Raw genomic sequence first — 22,348 nt, forward strand, 5'->3', positions numbered from 1 at the left:
CCGCATATATATTTGAGTACCAATAAACTGGTAGTCAAATAAAAACCGGGCCTCTAATAAATGCCGGGGAACTACACGTACAAATAAAAGCCTGCCTGCAATAAAGACCGGGGGAAAAAGTGATGTGCGGAGCTCCCAAACAAAGCAAATATAAACAGTGTGTTTTTATTGTAGATGTATTTCATTTACTCCATTTCCTACTTCTGCGGAGCAGATCCCAGATCGCTTCTTGGGTCAAAGGCCCCGCTCTGAGCGCTCTCGCTCTCCAGCACTCCAAGCAGGAAGTGGTGCATTCAAGGCAAACTCTCAAAGCTCTAATTCCCCCGTCAGCTACCAGCACAAGCGTAACTTTTAGGGTAGCTACTAGATTTCTCCTTTTTTAACCACATACTGTAGACACGATGAGTGTGACTTCCTGTCTCCTGTCCGCTCCTCTTCAACTCTGCCAATTTGTGCCTGACAACTCCGCTCCCCACGCCCCGTTCCTCCAAATATAACAAATAAGAGCAGTGTGTTTCTATTGTATATGTATTCTATTGTGATCCCTTCCTTATTTTCCACTTGGAAAGAAACAGCAAATGCATGATGACAGCTGCCCCAAGTTAGAACATTGAAAATCTGGTCCATAGAAATATAATGACCTTATTCACTATAAAGAAAGCACGTTTTACAAACATTTTTATGTAGGTTTGGTAAAATTTGTTAATATCGAAATAAAGCTCAAATGAATACATGCTGTCAATATCGCCAATCATGTCAAAGCCAGCATTTAGGTATGAGTTCAACTAGCTTAAATTTCCAGACGAGTCCAGACGTCAGCCTTCTAGATCCTCTCCACATCCGTAGCCATATAACTTAATAATTGTAATTCTGCAATGCTTAACAATCAAAACCCGGTCGTATATATTTTTCTTTTCCAGAGTATGTGTTCGAATTAACCCACCGCTTTTTTGACAAGGTGGAGAAATGTTGGGGATTCCACGGATCAAGGTTCCGTGGTTCTGACTGAGCAGAAACCTCGCAGTCAGAGAGTGACAGGGGCCAGATTCACCAGTCACTGCAGTTCAATATCCACTTTTTGGGACAAAAAAACCTGGTTCAACTAGTTATCCAGTCACGGAAGGATAGTTTATTTTCAGTATTTTTAAGCTAGCAGTCAGCAGATCGGTCATACTTGAATTTGGTACCAAATTGTTGGACTTGTTGAGACTACTTTGAGCAAACTACTGTATTATGTGGATATATAGTAAAAAAAAAATATATATATATATATATATATAGTAAATATAAATATACTGTATGTACTGTATATACACAGTATATATAGTATATGTTGTATTTATATAATAGCATAATTGTTGTACCTTTAGCTGCAACCATGCACAGTCGTGTTTCCACAGTTCCACTTTGTTTTGCTTTGCTTCAGGTTTTCCCTTAAAATTTTTAGTAGGGGATGTTTTAGCTTGCACGCGCCCCCTAAGAAAAGACACCTTGAAAGGGCTGCGTTCAATTTTGCATCAGTTTTGCATGTAAAGAATAGTTCGCCCTCACGCTATATTTAGCCTCTGGTCCGACGCTTGTCTTTGGAAGCGTGGCGGAATGGTGGAAAAAGGTGAAGCCTGCAGGAGGGGTTGTGATGGAATAGATTGCCTATTGACCAGTGGTTTGAATAATGCAGCAGAAGCCTCGTACAGCTTTGGTCATGTCTTGTGCAACACAAGAGACGACACCTTCCATTGTTAAAAAAGCTTTTCTGGCTTGACAGCAGAGTAAATGTTCGAGATCTCCACACCCCATAAGATCTTAGGTCTTATAAAGATTGTAGAAATGAAAAAGTAGGAAGGTCATTTCTTTGAAAGAATATTGCTTTCAGTAAAAGCCGTTTTGCAGTGAGGAAAGTCCTGTGGACTGAAACATTTGCTCTCTCTCACCTTGCATGTCACGCTTTACTTCTTCTTTTTTTTCCCCTGCACTTTGCACTCCGGCACCTTTTTGAAAAAGATTTAAAAATCACATCTTTCTGAAAAAAGGACCTTCTAGTCAGCCAGACCTAAACAGGGATGCAGAAACGTCTTTGGACACACTATGTCCCTTTGTCACAGAAATGCAAAGAAAATCTCCCCAAAAAATAGATTTCAATTGTTATACATTGGCACATTATTATTCATATGAAATCAATATCCTTGAAAATAGGGATACAAATAGTTTTTGCTATTGGTGATATACAGTACATATCTCTTTGGAATATTCCAAACGGCTGCACTCTACATCTGTCAAATCAGTTCCTTCCCCATCTGTGACTTTCCACACTCCTTGTTGAAGCTTTACTCATCTCCCTGAAGGATTACTGCAACAGCCTCCGACCAGACCCTCAGCCCCCCTCAAACTGGCTTTCAACCCATTCAACCCCCAAATCAAAATTCACCTGGATGCCGGCACAACTGGCAGAGTGATTTGGGTGTGTGTGTGTGTGTGTGTGTGTGTGTGTGTGTGTGTGTGCGTGCGTGCGTGCGTGCGTGCGTGCGTGCGCGCGCGCGCGTGCGTCTTGCTTGTGTTGGCAAAGCCGTCATTTTAAGCCTTCTTCTTCCTCGGACGGTTGAATGAGTTTTGCACTTCAGTCAAAAAATACAAAAACTGTTATTTTCTCTTTTCTTTTAGTGTAAGTAATTGTGAGTGTTTGTCGCTTTTTCCAATAAATCACAGCCCCCTTCTTGTTCCTATTCGCAAATCCTTCCTGCCACTCACTTTTCAGGCAAACTGTGCAAAATACCATCCCTACCAAAAGCAAAGGAATAATACAAATGCATGCCCTTCAAGTATGAGATAAACCATATACCACCCTCCCCTAATGTATTGCTTCTGGTCTTCCTCCTCTTATGGTCATCTGGTTTGCATCTGTTTCCCTTCCTCTGCTGACAAATGGTCTGTTTTGTGGACCTTACACAATGGAAATATATCTTCCACATATGCAGATCGAACGTATTGATATTCTACATCTTTCATCGCTTATGTCAATAACAAATACACAGTTCTGTAATATTTCCAGCATGTAGTTACATGCATTTCTGCTATCAAGAGAAGTCAATCATCAAGTCAATTCCTCAATATGTATGACAGTATATGTTTTTTCCTTAAGAGAAACCTTTTTGGTGGCTAAACATATCTTTCTGTCCTGCAGAGAGCAGTGCCCTGCAGAGTCCAGTCTTCACCAAGCAGCCGGGCAGCATTGTGTATCCGCTGAACACCCTGGAGAAGAACCGAGAGGTCGTGTTCAGCTGCGAAGCGCAGGGAAGCCCACCACTCTTCTACCGGTGAGTACATGGTCCAATAGACAATGGAACCTTCTGGCTTCTTCAAAATATTTGGAGCAATTGGGGCTTTTGCCAAAGTCCGCTGTTCCGGGCTTGAAGGAAACATTTGCGGCTTTGTGGGCCGTTGATCCATGTAGTCAATTGAAACTATTGTGCCACTGCCAATTTGGCGGTTAATAGTGAAGTCTGCATTCTCTGGCTCTAAGATCCTGTCCCGCTAGAACTTTATGTACAGTACCAGTATTCATTGCAATAGCACTAAGTATGTGGTACTGAACCCATGAACCATCAAGGAACCCCATACATCAGTGTCAAGCTACAGTGACAAATCCATCCCCCAAGACCTGCTTCGGTTTGACCGTAGTCTGGTCACTTGTGTGTTTTGGGAAGGGACAGGAGCAACAAAGAATGCCCCGTCATCGGCAAAGTGTGAAAATGAGTCGTTATAATGTAATAGAAATGTTGTAGCGCTAAATTTCACTCCCGGTGGTGCTGGCTTTTCCTGTTTCTTCGAGTAAAACTTTGGGATCCTAAAAAGTCTCAAAGTCTCAACCACTGCCAACATCAGTGTAAGCCAAAGTGGAAACTCAGATTATTAATCTTTTTGGTCACTGGCTGTGTGCAAAGGCTCCGCAACGCAGACCTCTTCCTTTCGTTGCTGGGTTTATTCTGTTGTACTCAGCTCATGGAGAGTTCAGTCCAATGTTGAATTCTGCCTAAACATTATAAAACATGAAGTCATCCATAGTGGCCTTTGTGGATTGCACTTTTGCTTTGCAAAGTGCAATTTTCAAGTGCAGTTACCTGAAAAACGATGTCTGATTGCCCTATGGTAAAGAGGGTTTACAACAAGTTGTTTCAAAGTCATCGTAGAAAAATGAGTTGAACATCACACATCACAGTCACACCAAGTTTCCCATTGACCCAACAAGATAAACTCGAGAATCAGCTCAAATATTTTCGATTATTTTTCTTTCTTTATTTCTGGAAGCATGTACCTCAGCCCCAAAGCTGGGAAACAGTTGGGCTCTAAATTTTTTAACAAAACTGACGCCATTGACAATAAATTGTGTAAGTCACCGGTTTCTGGACTCGATTGAGATTTCTATAATTAGAGTTTGAACCAGAGAAAACGCTCTTGTCTCTGTATAAATAAATACCGGCGGCATTGTTGTGTCTTGATTTATTCCCTGTTAGCTGGAACATAGTGCTTGGATTTGTCTGCTGGTGACTGCATCAAAGGAGCCTTATGGTCCTGTTGTTTTTAGCGTTTTTGGTTGTTTTTTTGTTTTTTTTGCTTCTCCTCTAAAATTAAGCCTGAGTGGGAACGAAACCAGGACAGATGCACATGCCATGTAAATTCTGTTCAGCAGTGGATTTTCCCTCAAAAGCTTCCGTCTGGGAAAAAAAAACAATAACAAAAAAGTTTATTTATTTCCCTGGCAAGAAATTAACATTGAACTCTGTGTGGAACCCAATCCAAATAATTTACTTTCTCTGCTGTAAAATGCAGAGAGCAAGTTCCCCTTAATTTCTTCCACCCTCTCATGGACCGCTGGAGGGCTGGCAAAGTTGTCAGCTTCTCTGGCAACTAAGCGCTCGAAACCCAATCGTGTGTTGTTTGTTCTTTGAAATTGCCGGGGTAGTGGGTGAGATTTGGAAGGATTGGTATGTTTAATACTCCCCGAACCTAATCGGCAGCTTCCTGTCAAGGTCGCCGTAAAGCCGCTATCGCCACCGCAGCAGCTCTCCTTCTATAAAGACGCTCCGGGCTGAGCAGCCGATGGCTAAATCGTCCCCAAAGGTTCATTAATCCATATACACAATATCATACCCAAAATGGCCGACCTGCAATGTTAAGATTCCCCACCACCTGGCCTTCAAAATGTGCTATTATCGTCACCCAAGCCTAGGCTGCATGGCTTCGTACGCGGCGCGGTGGCACGATGCTTGCGCTGCTCCCTCACAGCAAGAAGGTCCAGGGTTCAATTCCCACCTTTCATGAATATGTTTGCCTGTTCTCCCCATGCTCACATGGGTTGCCCCTAATATATAAGGTTTCCAATTTATAAAAAAAAAAAAAAAACATTCAGAATCATGTTCCTGACCACAACATGGCTTTACACCTGGAATTGGTCCCTGGGTGCCATCGAAGTGAGGGCTGCCCACTGCTCCTCGCTCTCCCTGGAGGACGCCAGGCAGGGATGGGAGAAAAGCAGAGGCTGAGTTTCACCGCCCACCCCTCCGTTCGTGGCCGTCACCACTCCCTGCATGTGTGTGCTAAGTGCATTTGCACCTGTGAGACAAATAAAATGGTTCTTCTTGTGTTTTCAGGCATTTGCCGGAAACGTTGGGGATTTTAACCAAATTAAAACGCACAGAGCTTAAAAGAACAGATCGCAGAGTATTCCACAACCCCCCAAAACAGATGCCACGGTATTATCCGTGGCCTGGTTGTAACACGATTGCATAAAACATGCGCCTAACAAATTGAACCACTGTTCCCAGCACACTTATTGTTAATAGATTAATGAAACAATCTAGTTTACATTTAACAATCGTATTCTACCCTGTTCCACCGCTCCTTACCTTATGTAACGTAATGGAGGCTTTACATCCCTAAATGCTAAACTATGTTGCACAGTCTCTGACTATTTCTCTGAAGTATTTTCAGTTGAGCTGCAACAAACAAACACACAAATGGATCCCTTATAGAAGATTCACAATGTGTTCTTTGGAGTGGGTTGCTTTTTTGAACGTACAAAAACAACTTTTAAACTCTGCATCAAAACCTTCTCCCGGCCTCAATTAACTGACTTAATTCAGAAAGTCTTATACAGAACAACCAAACAAACATCTGTCAGTATATAGAAAAAAAACAAAAACGTTTGCAGCATTCAGGTTTTCTCATCCGCAGTAATTACAGACTCGGCCGTGATTGCTCAGGAAATCCTTCTCCCTTTTCCAGAGATGGATCCATCACCCAGGGATCGGCCTTCACTTCACTGTCAGTTCCCGGGAAAAAAAAAAACGACTGACATCTGTGCCTTAAAAGCTTAATGCTCCGAGGATAATTCTCAGCTCAACTCTAGATCAGAGGCTGAGACGCTTTTATTTGCCCATGAAATATTAACGTCGATTTTTTTCTTTTTCGCGGGCTCCACTTTGACTGCGTAAGAAACGTCTTGCGAAACCCCCTTGTTTTTCCCCTTCCGTTGTGCGCCATAATAAGGCTCCTGAGAGTGGACTCTTGAGTCGGACCCGAACACACGTACCATTGTTATTGTCCACAAACCTCTGTCTATTTAAAGGATAAGCCTGTAGAGACGCAATGGGAGTTCGCTACAGCGCACGCCCCAATAGCAAACCTGTTTTTTTTTACACAGAGCCAGTCCAGCGGTTTGTACAGTGCGTTCTTATATTCTGACTTAGGGCCGCAGTGTAGGAGAAAATATATATTAAAAAAACATGTTTTTTAATTAAGGTTCTCTTTGTTGTTGTTTTTTCAAATAGGCCATCGTCCACAGAAAGATATTTAAAAAAAAATGAATCCCATCAAGGAGGGAATTTAATAACTTCAGTGGTAGAAAACTCAATCACAAAGCCTTGGACCCTAATCAAATTGAATTGTCCGTTTTGGGGTTTTTTTCCTTTTCAAAGTGATGCATTCAGAAAAAAATAAATGAAAATAACCCTTTTGGTTATTTGATGATGGAAAAAGAAACCAAATCAAACAGATAGTTCTCAAGGTCCCTCGAGTCCCGGCTTCAGGAAGTTACGGATTTAACTGGAATCTGGAGATTCTGACTTTGTCATTACCTCCAGTGTTTGTTCTCGTAACGTGTGATGTTAAGTTCCATTTTTAGGGAATTACAACCTTCATTGATCACCTCCTAAATGTGGACTCTCCTGGAATTCACAAGTGTTGCTGTTGTTCGTTGTAATTGCGCCCCTGTAATGATTAAACAGCGTTTTTATGCTGTTTGACTGGGTTTCTGACAAGACGGAGGCCCTGCAACGCTATCTCTTCTCTGCTTCATCAGTGCTTAGATTAACGCAAAGCCACGGGGCACAATTCCAGGAAACCTTCCCCCTTCCCTTATATATTTATTTATTCCCTGGGGGGAAGGGAGGCAACAACAGTGAAAGGTACACGTCAGATTCTCCTTTCATTTAGTTGGGATCCATTAAGTTGCCTTTAACCAACCAGAATCAGAATCAGAATCAGAATCAGAATCTGTTTATTCCGGAAAGTACATTTTCAAATACTGGTACTCCTCACTTAACGACCTACCTGTTTAACAACCGTTCAGACTTACGACCAGCTCTCTGACCAGTCTCTATTGTACAATATTGCGGCGTGTGTGCTGCGTGCCTCAGTATCTCACCGTGCATCACCCTTTATTCACTATATACACTATATACACTATATATACTATATATACTATATATACTATCTCATCACCGTTGTCAGTGTCGTTCCCGCAGTCTGTCAGTATTAACTACACTAGCGCTGGCAATGGCCACGCCCCCTTACAGTGAAATAACACGGATCCTCGCTAATCGACCAATTCGCTTAACAACCTGGTTGTAGGAACGGAACTCGGTCGTTAAGTGAGGAGTACCTGTAGGAATTTGTCGTGGTGAGGTTTGGTGCATTTATGTACAGACCATGAGCATAAAAATAAAGCTTAACAGTCTGAAAAAAAAAATTTAAAACAAAATAAAATAGAAATACAAAAATAGCCAAAAACATAGAACAGAAATAGCCAAATATTAAAATGTACAGAATGCAAAGTGTGCTTCTGTGCACAGGATTAATATATAACAATTTACTTACAAAACTATTGCTGAGTCTACAGTATTGTAAAAGTGCTAATATGCATTTAACAATTACTTACCTACCTACTTACTTACTTTCTTACTTACTTATTTGCATTTAGGTGGAAACTGAATGGCACGGTGATCAGCCTCAAATCGGACTTCCACTTTAGCCTGTCCGGCGGCAACCTGCGGATCAGCCACCTGAACAAGGATCAGGACGCCGGGACGTACCAGTGCCTCGCCTCCAACTCCTTCGGGGCCATCGTCAGCCGAGAGGCCAGTCTGACATTTGCATGTGAGTATCTATCCTTTTTCAGTGTGTGTGTGTATGTGTGTGTGTGTGTGTGTGTGTGTGTGTGTGTGTGTGTGTGTGTGTGTGTGTATATGTGTGTGTGTATGAAGACATCGTCACAAGGATGACGGATTAATGATTTGTCGAGTGGGGGTTTGAGGATAACATCTCGAGCCCCCCCCCCCCACATGATAACTGTGATCAGGTTGCAATGGAAGCTTCTCTCTGGGGAGCGGCTGCTGCTGCTTGTGCTGCTCCAGCGACTTGGTCTCTGGAGGCAGGGTGCACATTTTAGTCAACACTTCAGATCGAACGCAAGACTACAAAAGGCTCTGCGAAGGCCCGACAAAGACATATCGTCAGATGACAACCGAAATAACTGCGAATGACGGCTCATTTTACCGGAATGAGCCGTCACTCGCCTTTTCTTCCTGTTTCGTTTAGGCGATAAGATTAGTGACGATGAAAAGTTCAGCTTTTTTGGCGATTTGGCTCTTCTGAGTTGAAAAGATTTGTTACATTTTCCGATTTCTTTTGATTCAGCGGGTGACACCAGAGTCAGAAGTGTCAGTTCGGTGGAGTTGTGAATGGAATTTTTGATGAATGAATTTTTGATGAATTTTTTATTCATTAAGGTGGAATGTCACGTGTAAATCAGCCATTTTTGCCAAATGCCTTTACCTTTGTGTTGCATCAATTTATTCCTCAGTAATTATTTTCTATTCATGAGTCCAACGGTCACTCACTCGCCACAAATCGTTCGCATAGAACGAATCATTTGTGAGCCTTCTATCACTAAATGAGATGGATTGGCCTGTGGACTTCATATTCCTAAAGCAAGAAATAGTCAATAAGTGCTTATGTGCCATTTATTGGCAGTGCGTAAGTGATGACATTAGTGGTGTCTTGAGTGATGGCTTACTCTGATCAAATTCCATGGGGAATCTATCGCATTTAGGGACAAGGACGGCGATATATCTCGGGACCATTTGTTTCTTCCCAAGCCAGTCCCACGCTCGGACAAATCCGATTCCATCTCTGGACACGGTGACAGTTCCATCAATTCTTTGCTCTCTGACCTCACCAGCCTTCATCTCCTGACACACAGTCAAGGAAACCATGTTTGAGCATCTGTCTTGGTTATTACTCTCAGTCATGGCTTAATTAACTCCGCCTCATGATCGACTGAGGTGAAGGGTTAACTGAATTATTTGAAGGGCATCATATATTATATCAGTATATATATAATTTTTTTTTATAGATATATACTGTATATGAAAAGGAAATACACAATTCCATCCCTTTCATTCCTATACCTATACCTTTGGCAGTATTTTCTTTTCCCCAAACGCTAACAATGACTAACAATGATTTAAAAAAATAAATAAAAAAGTGAAGAGCCATGTGTTCAAAGATGTCTCTATGATCAATCGCGCTCTCAGAATGAGACGCTCATTAACATCTGAAGTAATCCATTTTGAATTGGTTACACTCCAGAAGTCAACACGTCCAGGTCTCACGAATTGAATTTAAAAGAAAAGCCCTCAAGCATTTTGTTAAAATTGCAAGTTAATGACACAGCGCTCATAGTAGTGGGGTTAGGTGTGGGTAGGTATGCTGTAACATAAAAGCCATATCAGTTATAATCAATTTATTGGATATAATCATATATTGGATATCCAATTATTGGATATAATCGGTTATCATATGTTAATCAGTAATTTCATTTCACATCACTTTATCATAATAACAAAATCTCTCTCCACAAAAATATTACAAATGTAGTGTTTAAAATCCTACATTTCAATGTATTTTGTCAAGACAAGACAAAACGCCCAAAGCCCCAAATAAAGTCACTCAGTCAGTCATTGATCACATTTCTGCACATGTTTCATCAGGGATTTTTTCTAAGTAGGCTGCCAAGTTTCACCAAAAGTTTAGAGTGAGATAAGGAACAAAGGAGGAAATATATACAGTACGTAAAATAAAAAAAAATAAAAAAACAATTTGACTTATTTTGGGTTTCTTGTGCGTGAGAAATAGGAGGTGTGGCGTGGGAGCGTGTGAACTGGTTGATAGGCATGAGTGGCACAGTCTGTTGGGCAGCGTTTCACACATTGCCGAGCAGATGCACCTTCATCCCAGCCCTAGACCCTTCCTCCAGAGACAAAAGCAACAGAAAACTGACATATGAATCAATCTAATCAACCAACCCATCAATTACTGTTATATGGAGATTCAGGCAGGGAGATCCTGACTGGTTTTTGCATTTCATCGCTGGTTGGGCGAAGCCTGTCGCTTCATGGTGATGAGGCAGGAAGGACAGTATGGGGATATTGATATTAAACAAATTTCAGCGATCACATGCAGCACCTTTGGGGCAGCACAGTCAGACCAGACCAGAGAGTCAGACCTCCGAGTCAGATCTCCGGTGCTGTCAATCATCCGGTCCAGACTCCCATCACCTCGGAGGTCCATCATGGTGCAGGCGGACTCAGACTCATTAGCGCTACTCAACATCTCGCTCTGCATAAAGCTTTGTTCGATGGAAGCGAGCACACGCTCTAAACACAACTGCTATAATCCAATGTGCAACCGCATCCCTCAAAGCCTGTCAAGGAACCAAGTCAGGACATTCAAACTCTAGGACATAGTGGGTGAAGGGATGTAAAGTGCTCCTACCTTTTTCTTTCCAAGTGGCGGTGTTCCTTGTTTCCCCCCCTTTATCTCTTAATTATTTGGAGAACAATAATCCGTGAATGGGTCCGTGCATCAGATCCTAGATACGTGGGCCTGGAGAGGACTCCCCTCCACCTATTTTGGATCTGATGCATGGACAGACATTTTAACACATTCCACCCACAATTCTAAAACAGACTATTTTTTGTAATTTTTATTTTGAATTTTTTAAGTTAAGGTTTATTGCCGAGTGAAAGATGCAGGGGCCGCAGCCCCCCAACCTTCCTGCACTACTGCAATATTCTACATCTTTTCTCATTTGTTCTTTGATAAACATTCTGCCTATTAATTTAGTGCTTGACCTCTGGGTGTTAGTGATGAGCGCCTTTTAAATTTAAAGTCGCACCAGTTGTATTGCAAGCAAATAGTGAATTATGATATATCATTTTTACTAATTTAAATTTATTTGCACAACTTTACATTTAAAATGAAGTAGGAGTTTCAAATGATGATGACAGATGAATAGAGGAGGATATTTTATTGTAATATTTTATATTGTTATATTGTATTCTAATATATTATTTATTATTTTACATTACAAATTCAACAATAAATATATATGTTATGGATAAAATGTTATTTTATTTTATATTATAACAATAAAGTTCTTGCTCATCTTATTTTATCTTATTCTTGAGCTTTTTCGCTATCTTTTCAATTCTAGCTTCTAGCAATTCTAGATATTATAAGCTGTCAAACAGGTGTGTGGCCTTCATTCAGACCCCACAAATTAATGCACAGGCTAGCCGAGGCTGCAGCCTAGGGGCCCCACGTGTGCAAGAGAGCCGGATTGGCCACGCTATTATAAATTATTTAAATTTACTTCAGAGGAAAAAAAAAACCTTGACCCTATTGGCCGATAAGAAATATTTCAAAAAATTAAGAAGCTGATTGGGCAGATGTGTGGCCCATGTCAGGTGCCCACCGTCCACTCAGAAAGAGGGAGAGAGTGTGAGAGAGAGAGAGAGAGAGAGAGAGAGAGAGATGAGATAGAGGTGAGCTGAGCTGTGGAAGCGTTTAGCGTGAGTGATTTTTTTTAACTTTCTTTCTATTTTTGTTTTGTTATGTTCCTTATGAATGCATAGTTTATCTCGTTGTTCTAGTTTGTTGTGGTCGTTGACAGGCAGATGCTGGCAGCTAGTGCGGTGAAGCTCGCCCCAGCAATAAGCTGCTCCGTGGAGGAGTGCAGTTTGGCTGCATGGGAGAAGGTAGGCTTCTCTTCTGTCTAATTCGCTGCTAGAATAGCAGCCGCGGTGGAGATATTTCTGGACTGACAGGACATCCTCAATCTGGTGAAGCATGATGGAGGGGAGGTAAGTGAGTAAGGGGAGGTCCCACACAAAGAGTAGCCTAGGGGCCAATGACCACCTTTAACCTCCACACTCCACACTGACTGATATTTGTCAGGGAATGTGTGTTACTTCCCCACACAGCCCTCTACTCTCTGTTCCGATTGCACATACACCCAAATTTCACCAAGAATCATTCCTGCTGTTTTGCTCTTCTGGAAAATAGCTCTTCTGGAAAATAGCACAGGTGTTTGTCAGGCCAGTTACATTTTCAAAGAAAAAGAAATGTTCGCCGAATGCGAATGTGTTTTCAAAGGAGCCCAATTTGGCAAAAAAAACTTCAAATCTGGCAGCGTTGGTTCAAACGCCTCTACATGATAACAGGCGCACACACAGACAGTGCAAATAAGAGTGTTACGCTCACAGACTCAGAATGGACGTGAACCCATAAGCACTGCACAAAAATAATCAGGTAAGAAGTCCACAAGATTTATTCCAGAAGAACAGCCAGGGGTCGGAACCAGGTGATCAGTCAGAGAAGGCAAACTTGAAGCAGACTCTCCTTAAGCTGCTTAAGTTGAGGTGGGATGGATGAGAAGAGACAAGGAAAGACGCAGGCGCACAGGTGCGGGGTTGATCTTTGTTATGGGGAATGGCCTTACAAAGCGTGGGTCCAGCTTTCTGGAATCAAGCCAGAGGGTTAAGTCCCACATGGAGAGCCAGACCTTCTGTCCCAGAGTGTAGACGGGAGCTGGGGTACGGCGAAGGTTGCTGATCTCCGATAGTGGTCGGAGGTGCATAGTATAGTGACACGGGCCAGCCGCCAGGTACGTTGGCACCGCTGGGTGAAGGTCTGAACAGATGTGACGCTGGCCTTATGTTCCTGCTTGGGAAACAGAGGAGACTGAAGAAAATTGAGGCCCCCTATCAGAGATAGAGCCCCCTTTCATTGAGCATGGCTTTGGATGTCTCTCTGGCTGTGGAAAAATTTAGGCAGCAGAATAAAGTGAGCACCCTTGGAGAACCTATCTACCACAGTGAGGACAGCAGTGTCACCTTCCAATGTGGGGAGTCCAGAGAGACGCGGTACCACGGATGATGGAGAATGGGCAGAGGATGGACCAGCTAGAGCTTGTCAGAGGTTCTTCTTCTATGAGCATACATGTGGCTACAAACTCCCAGGTGTCCCGATAAATGGATTCCCACCAGAAACATTGTCGGAGAAGGGAGAGAGTCCTGGCTACCCCTGGATGGCACACTAACCGGAAGAAGTGTCCCCACTGCAGAACCTGAGAGCGTGCGCAAAAAAAAGGCAATTATTTGTGCTGGGAGATGGGTAGTTAGAAAGAGTCTTTTACCTTCTGCTCCACCTCCCAGGTAACCACAGCCACTTAGCAGGATCGATCAGAATATCCTCTGACTGTGAAGGATGACCCTCAGCTTGGTAAAAGTGAGAAAGTCAGGTTTGGTGTTCTTTGATCCCGGGCGGTATGAAAGAGAAATGCCAAATCGATTTGCCTGTCTGGGACTCTGGTTGTATGGATGTATTCAAGGTTCTTGTGGTCAGTCCAGAAAATGAACAGTTTCTCTGCTCCCTCCAACCAATGTCTCCACTCTTCCAACACCATCTTGACTGCCAACAGCTTATGGTTCCCAATATCATAATTGCACTCTGCAGGGGATAACTTACGAGAGAAGAAGGGGCATGGGTAAAGTCTTTGGTTGACAGCAGCTTTCTGGGAGAGTACGGTCCCTGCAACTAAATATGAGGCATCTACCTCTACCACAAATTGATGGGAGGGGTCAGGCAGGTTGAGAATGGGTGTGGAGGTAAACCGTCTCTTTAACTCACCAAAGGCCTTGTCTGCCGCAGGAAAAGAGAACTTGGGGAGGTCCAGGCAGTGAGTGGTGCCGCCACCAGGCAATTGTACCGGATGAACGTTCTGTAGTTCGTGAAGCCTAAGAACTGCTGCAACTTCTTCCTAGAGGCCCATACCGGTCAGTTGCCGACCGGCTGAACCTTGGCTGAGTCCATCTGCACGTTTCCTTCCGCCACCACAAAGCCCAAGAAGAAGACCTTGAGCACATTGAATTTGCACTTCTCAGCCTTAACAAACAGCTTGTTCTCCAAAAGCCTAGTGAACACACTTGACATGGCGGACATGCTCCTGCTCAGATCTGGAGTAGATTATGATTTCATCCAGGTAGATGAAAACAAATTCATTAATAAAGCCCATGAGAACATCCTTCACCATGGCCTGGAAAAGACTTCAAGAGTGTTGGTGAGACCAAAGTGCATGACCAGGTACTCATAATGTCCCCTAGGAGTGTTGAGGGCCGTTTTCCATTCGTCTCCCTCCTCCTCCCTCCCTCCTTCCCACCTCCTCGCCCCCTGCAGGAGTTTGAAAGCAGAAGATGTAAGTGGAAGGGGGTACCTGTTCTTCACTGATATATTGATGTAGGGGATGGTAGCTCAGGAGGTAGAGCTGGTCATCTAGTAATCTAAAGGTTGCTGGCTCCTCCCAGGCTCTTCCTAGCATGCTGTAGTGTCCTTGAGCAAGACACTTAGCCCCTAATTGCTCCTGATGGCTGCATTCGTCGGTGTTTGAATAATTGTAAGTCGCTTTGGATAAAAGTGTCTGCTAAATGTAATGTGTAAAATATTGTTCAGACCACGGTAGTCGATGCAGGGTCGCAGTGAATTGTCCTTCTTCCCCACAAAGAAAAAGCCTGCTCCGGCTGGAGATGAAGAGGGCCAAATAATACAGTCTTTGACATAAGTCTCTGGGATGGACAGGGAGTATAGTCCGCTCCACTCTGGAGCATAGAACCAGGAAGAAGCTCAGTACTGCAGTCGTAGTGCCAATGAGGTGGAAGTGAGGTGGCCTGAGCTTTGTTGAACACCCCCTTCAGTGGCAAGCACTCAGGAGGTACCCTAGAGAGGTCAGGAAATTTTGGGTGAGGAGGAGAACTAGGTACAGTATACAGAACAGATCTGAGGCATACTGAGAACAATATGCAATATGAACTCCATTGTAAACTGGAACCCTTTCATCAGTCAATCTGTGGATGATTTGTCAGGAGAATCATCATTATGTGTTGAAGGGAATCTATCAGGTGGAATGAAAGAGTTCATGAGGGTTACCTGATATGCCAAGATGTACAGGAACAGTACGATGAGTGACATAGCAGAAAAGGTGCGCGTCGAGAACTTTGGCATCGATGGGTTTCAACAGAGGCAGCCTGGGAAAGCCCAGTTGCTCTGCCACGAGGGAGTCCAAAAAATTAGCATCATCTCCAGAGACAATGAGAACCGACACCGATGAGACGGCTCGGCCAATACCAGTGGCGCAAAGAGCAGGGGATGAGGGGGTCTTTCAGAGTTGATTTCAAGGCTCACCAACACGCTCTTGTTGACTTATGAGCCCCTCCAGTTGGACACGTAATGGCCCCCCTGGCTACAGTACAGTACACAGTACAGACAGATCAGGCAGAGGTTCGGACAGGAATCAGGAAATAGTTGCGGTAAAGATCAGCATAATGCAAGAGACAATCTAGCTGAGAACAAAGGGAAGTGGACTAGTATTTATACAGAGGGACTGACAAAGGAATGAGCTGCAGGCAGGAGAAACCAGGTGAAGACATAGGAGTGACAGCAAAGAAAAAGGCAGTGGGCAGATCTAAAATTACATGGAGGTTAGTGACATGGCATGAGGAAATGACCAGTTGAATATAAAACATCAAAACAAATATAAATACAGGGAGATCAGGGAGGATTCATGACAAAGAGCATCTTAAGTGGAAAGACAAGACAGCAATGCAGACCAAGACGGACAAATGTATACAAAGATCTCATTTTCTGTATCGGTTCTGTCTATATAGGTTTTTATTAATTCTGGGGCAGAAACCTATGTGAATGTTCTTTTTTTCTCTGTACTATCCGCTACATGCTGCCTAGTTGTTCCACCTTGGACATCCAACATCTGTGAAGTATCATTATTCAAGCCTTTTCAGAGGGGGGAAGAAAAATACATTCCGTTTCTTTAGTCGCTGTGTTCACTTTGGTTCGCCATCATTGACGCTTGCAGTTAGAAATAGCAAGTAACTTTGCCAAGAATGGTTCTTGTCTATAACCAGTTGCCAAATAGCGATTGACGTAGGAATCCATCAATCTGCGCTTGGCAAACTAGCACTACGCGCTAGTTCCTCCGACAAACTACTCCATGCCAAGCTGAAAATAACAGCGTTTCATAACTTGCACCACTAGGAAAAGGGCTAAAAGATGTCATTGTTGGACAAGTAATACTACATACACTACCTTCATCATCTGGAAGACAAGGTTATTTGGCTGGATTCTACACTAATTAAGAAAGGCGGGACGTGCCGTAATTTGGCAAAGGGTCAATTATAACTGCAGTCCCATTTTCCATTTGGAGAATGTAGGTGGGGGAGCAAGCAGGGGTGTGAAACTGGCTGTAGGTGGCCTTTATACGCCTGGGTGGTGCTTCCACTCATCTGGGCTGATCTTATGCTAATCGCCATTGACTTTTGATGTGTGAAGATACATGATTTCAAAGGGAGCTTTTTCCTCGGGAGGTTTTAGGCGCGGATTTCCTGCTTTTATGTGTCCTTATTTATAAGTGATCATCAAAGGAGAGGGCTCACAACTGGAGGTCGAGGATTCATCGTGGCAAACCTAAATGGATGCATTGGCACTTCTGCTTCTGAACAAAAGCTATGAGCCGTCCCGCATTTTGAACAATATCGGAGTCCTATGGGAATTCTTAAGTATTTGTTCGAAAGGGTACAACTGGTGTCCTGTCTAGCGTGGCCTTTACTTCCAATCGGACCGGCTTCCAATTTGGCCGACATGTCAACAATATGTTGTTGAAAGTACCATGAAAAAGGTTGTCCTGGGTCTAATTGTCTGGAATGTGGGCTTTGTACGCTTCATTGGTGGTGTCCAGAAAATCTGTAAATTCTTCCATGTATTCTTTGTTTTATCAGCCTAATTGTATTACAGCATCATAGTGGCTCCAACTGCAAAGAGCTTTGACCCTTCTGCTGCAGAATATTAATTAGTTACACTCAAAGTCCGGTTCTTAACAAAACCGTGTCCCTTCCCTAGGGTAATATTTGTTTAGTCCGTAGTTACATGTTCCGTAGCCTTCCAAGGTTATTCTTTGGAGGTTGGCAGGGCGCCAGATAATTCAGCATTCCCCTCTGTTTCCCAAACTTTTTGATGGATGATGCTACTCCTAGGGAGGGTGGTGGCTGTCTACCCCCCGAGGCAAGGATAACTGATGGGAGGCGGGTGCTCTCACTCAATACCGGCTGCCCTTGATTAGTATGTCTATCGATTCCATATCAGTGATTATGTAAAAGACGTACCCCCGTGATTCACAGTGATGAATGCGCCCCTGTGCATCCAATATCTGAATGGCAGCAGCAGGCCACCGCTGAAAACGACTGTGCATCAGAATGTACAAAAATAGGATTACCCTCTAAAACACAAAGGCCTGGTCACCCCGATGTCGTTGGATTGTCAGTAAAAATCCAGGAAAGAAAGAGAACGCTTTAGAATCTGGGGGTTTTTTTTGCTCCTTTCAAACGCAGCACGCCTCAAAGCAAGTTGTGTTCCACCAGGGAGTTCAGTTCCAGTTGACTGTCAGAGTGTGTCTTCTGTGTCAGACATGCTCATATTTTGCCAAGTACTGGGTTGGAAATCTCTCCACCAGAGCAGGCTTTAAGGCCTTGGGGCATGAATACCTAATTTAAATGCAAATAAATCCTCTATGCTCCTTTTAGACGTTGTGATAATGCGTGGTGAGTATATTGACTCGGTTAATGAGGTGTAAATAGCTAATGGGTGTACTCTAGCTTTCTATCTGTGGTACACTATCAAGATATGGCGCAGGAGGAGCCTCAATAGTCTAGCGTAGCAGGCTCCAACTTCGCCATTCATCCCTCTATGTTTGGAGGCATGAGGATTAGTGAAATAATGCAGTCAGACCATAAGTACATAATGGGAAATGCAGCAAATGGCTTCAGTCTGGGTCTTCACGCACACAAGTGCACGGAATGGGAAGACAGAGTGTGGGTATCCTTAAGGAGTCACAGGTTGTAATGAATCACATGGTTATGGTGGACAGGCTTGGGGAAGTATGATAAGTTGCACTGGCATTTGGAGCGCTCGTATGTCTGGGAAGTGATCATCAGGGCTAATCTGGATCATTGTTTGTAATGTCAGCCCAGGTTAACTGTAATTGATGCTAATGGCTTTGGATGGGGCATCACATTTACTTGTGCTGAGGACATTAATCTTCGTCAAGCGGGCTTCCATTTTGAACATTTGCGCCGGAGGTACTGTCAAAGCGGAACTTAACAAAAGAAAAAATATTGTTACCGATTTTGGACGATTTTGGAAGGTATCGTTAAAGGAGAAGCTTAAACCTAAGCCTTATTTTTCCACCACTCAGGGTCAAACCTGAGAGATTGGCATCAGAATCGTAAAATGATAAATTATAGAGAGAATAGCCACAATGGGGCAATCTCCACCACGCTCTTTAGTGACTGTTATTGCACCATCGCAGTTAAAATAAGATAAGTTATCTCCTGAGGGAAACTCAGTCGTTACAGGAGCAAAAACGGTGTAGTCGAGAGGGAGACCAAAATTAGAATGAGATAAAAAATACACACTCTTATACACATTTGCACACATTTTACTTCACTTCCACTTTTACTTCATTCTTTTGTTCGTCAAAGTGAACTTGTGCACAGCTGTGGGTTCTCAGACCCCCTTTCCAAAGTCCCCCTCTGTCTGCGGGCGGTTCTGAAGCCCTTTTTGGTCGTACCCTATTGTAAATTATACTTTTCATTGCTGTCCTCGGGCCTTCAGAGCAACAATGCTCCTTTTGCTCCCCTCCTGGCTATTGAGGTCTGGCGGACGAACGGCGGACCACAGAAAAGAGTGTCCACCACGAGAACTGCTTTTCGAGTGTATCGGGACAGGGGATAATCAATGGCCTTAGTAGTGAAGTCTCCATCGCCCCTCCACTTATCACAACGGCTTTAATCTCAAACATAAAAAAATAAAAAAGCCCAAAGACTTTTGGGAAAAAATTTAGTACCTTAGATGTCTCTTTCTTTTTTGGCTGGCTTTATTCCGCGGCCACATATTTTTTAGGGAGGCTTTAATCTACCCTTCTATCGGGGGCCCAGATGAAAGAAGGGAGACCACTCCAAAGCCATTTCTTGGCCATTTTGTGTGCTTGCCAGGACCGCGGCGACTTAGAAGTCTATACCGATACATTTGTTTGGTGTCTAGTTTAACAGCCCACTTAATTCCAAACTGTCATCCAATACGGGAGATTGGAGTTGGAGTAAACATTTTTTCATTTTCACATCTGTTTGACAATAACTAGAATTAGAATAACTAGAAGGAAACTAAAAATCACAGCAGGTTTGTCATGGCGTTTATGGATCACAGACATTTGCTCAATTCTTAAGCACAAACAAAAAGCAAGGTTTTCCTTTTTGTCCTTGTGAAGCAGTTGGAAAAAAAACACGCAGGAGATGAGTAGATAAATATGTTTGTCATGTACCCGTCTTGTCTGTCAATTCATTTCTTTTTGGATAATGTAGAATTTTAACTTGAATTTTTTATCTATCGTTTTCAAAGTTACTTAATTTGCCAATTCCACGATAAAGCAATGGTGATCCTGACTTTTCAAATGGAATTGGCTCAAAGGAAGTTTCAATATAAGCCTGAATGTTATTTTGAAAAAGACAACAGTTTATTATGTGACAACATTAGGGTGAATATACAATATCACAATATAAAAAGGAATCCCGAAGTCTGCTGCATTGAATATTAGATGGATAAAAATTCAAGTTAAAATTCTAAATTATACATAAATAACAATTTCCAAACAGCAATGAATTGACAGACAAGACGGGTACAAGATAAACGTGTTAATCACTCATCTCCTGCGTCTTTCCCCACTGCTTCACAAAGACAAAAAGGAAAACCTTGCTTTATGTTTGTGCTTCAGAATGATTGAGCAAATGACTGTGATCCATAACGCCATGACAAACCCGCTGTGATTTTTAGTGCGCAAGTTGTTTTCCTTCAAGTTATTCTAGTTTTAGTTATTGTCCACCAGATGTAAAAATGAAAGAAGGTTTACTCCAACTCCAATCTCACGTATTGAAGGAGAGTTTGGAATTAAGTGGGCTGTTAAACTAGACACCAAACAAATGTGTCGGTATAGACTTCCAAGTCGCCGGGTTATAACTTGATTTGAGACAGCATGGTCCATTAGAAGTTAAAATGAATAATGGAAAAAAAAACTTGAAACGAACAAAAGATAAACAAAACACAGCCATCATATGTTTTTACCCCAAGACAGAGCAATCTTGTGTTCAATAGATATATCAATATATTGAGATGACAATTATTATGTTATATTATATTGTATTGTATTATATTGTATTGCATTATAGTAGGTTACATTAGATTACATTAAATAAGATGTTTGTTTTTTGCTCCTGTGGGGGGGAAATAAATTATTTTGAGGCACCGAAATGAGGAAACATTTAAAAAGTAAGATATTGGTTGAATGTTCATTATTTATAGACAAAGTTGAGGAAAAAAGATGAAAACACCCATGACAGATAAAAAGATATATTTCCCAAACTGACAAAAAAAGAGTTTTAACAACACTGTGGTATGCATTATATTGACCCTCAAGTTCCAAAACTGCTATGAATCTGGAGGAAACATTAGCAGTTTCTTTCTCAATAGGGTTTAAGAGTCTCATACAGCGATTATTCAAACTGTTTTCACAGGCTAAGGGCAGATTTATGTTTTAAGAAATAATTAAAGGCTGCTTTCTTAATAGACTTGTACCGTGGCCAATATGACATATATTAACTGACCTTAAACTCCTTGTTATAAATCACCGAGCCCAATAATTTTTATATTTAGGGCGGCTGGAGGAGCCGAACTAATCAGTGATCTCATTTATGGAGCGGTGATGCCCAGAGAGCAGCTCACACCTTGCATGGCTGCGTCTTGTGACATGACAATGTGCAGCGTATCAAAGTCCAAGGTTAATGCCAGCTAATTATTCCATTTCAAACATTAGGCGGCGATAAGTCACACTCCTTGTAGTCACACTCATGCTCTTTTTAATCACATTGTCGTCCCATGATTCCTATGGAATATTTGCCAATAATTCATCTTTTTTTAGGTCATATTTATGTATTTGTTTGTTGATTTTTAGGTTTATACATATTTACTATATATACGCTTAATGTATACAGGTACTCCTCACAACCTACCTGTTTAACGACCGTTCAGACTTACGACCAGCTCTCTGACCAGTCTGTATTGTACACTGCGTACAATGCTGAGGCGTGCTTGCTGCGTGCGCGGTGTCTCAGCGTCAAGCATCTCATTGTGCATCGCCCTTTATACACTGTATATCTTCTAGTAAATTTGGTGGTATATTGTGTATCGCCAATATTTCCAGCGAATTCTTATTTTTATTTTACGTATGTATGCATCTATCTATCTATCTATCTATCTATCTATCTATCTATCTATCTATCTATCTATCTATCTATCTATCTATCTATCTATCTATCTATCTATCTATCTATCTATCTATCTATCTATCTATCTATCTATCTATCTATCTATCTATCTATCTATCTATCTATCTATCTATCTATCTATTTTTAACAATCCTTGAGAGCTCCAGTTTTTCTTTCCCATATATGGGCATTCTCATAGCATCCGAGACCATTCCATTTCGCCCTAACCAGCAGCGAATCGAAGAAGCATTTCATTTTCAGCTGGTGTCTCTCCTTCCTAACTTATTCCTGTT

The 22,348-nt window shown here is 42.3% G+C and overlaps 1 protein-coding gene across 1 annotated transcript in view; it reads left to right on the top strand.

Annotated features, from left to right (window-relative positions):
• The window catches only part of cntn4 (contactin 4), a gene marked incomplete at its 3' end in the record, with an annotated part of 137,279 nt that overhangs the window by 23,273 nt on the left and 91,658 nt on the right, over positions 1 to 22,348 (top strand). Inside the window, exons 2-3 of the mRNA XM_080001588.1 lie at positions 3,179 to 3,311; positions 8,255 to 8,430. Coding sequence (XP_079857714.1) covers positions 3,179 to 3,311; positions 8,255 to 8,430 — 309 coding nt within the window. The remainder of the gene's footprint in view (positions 1 to 3,178; positions 3,312 to 8,254; positions 8,431 to 22,348) is intronic.

This window comes from Zeus faber (assembly GCF_960531495.2).
Source record: "Zeus faber genome assembly, chromosome: 5".
Lineage (NCBI taxonomy): Eukaryota > Metazoa > Chordata > Actinopteri > Zeiformes > Zeidae > Zeus > Zeus faber.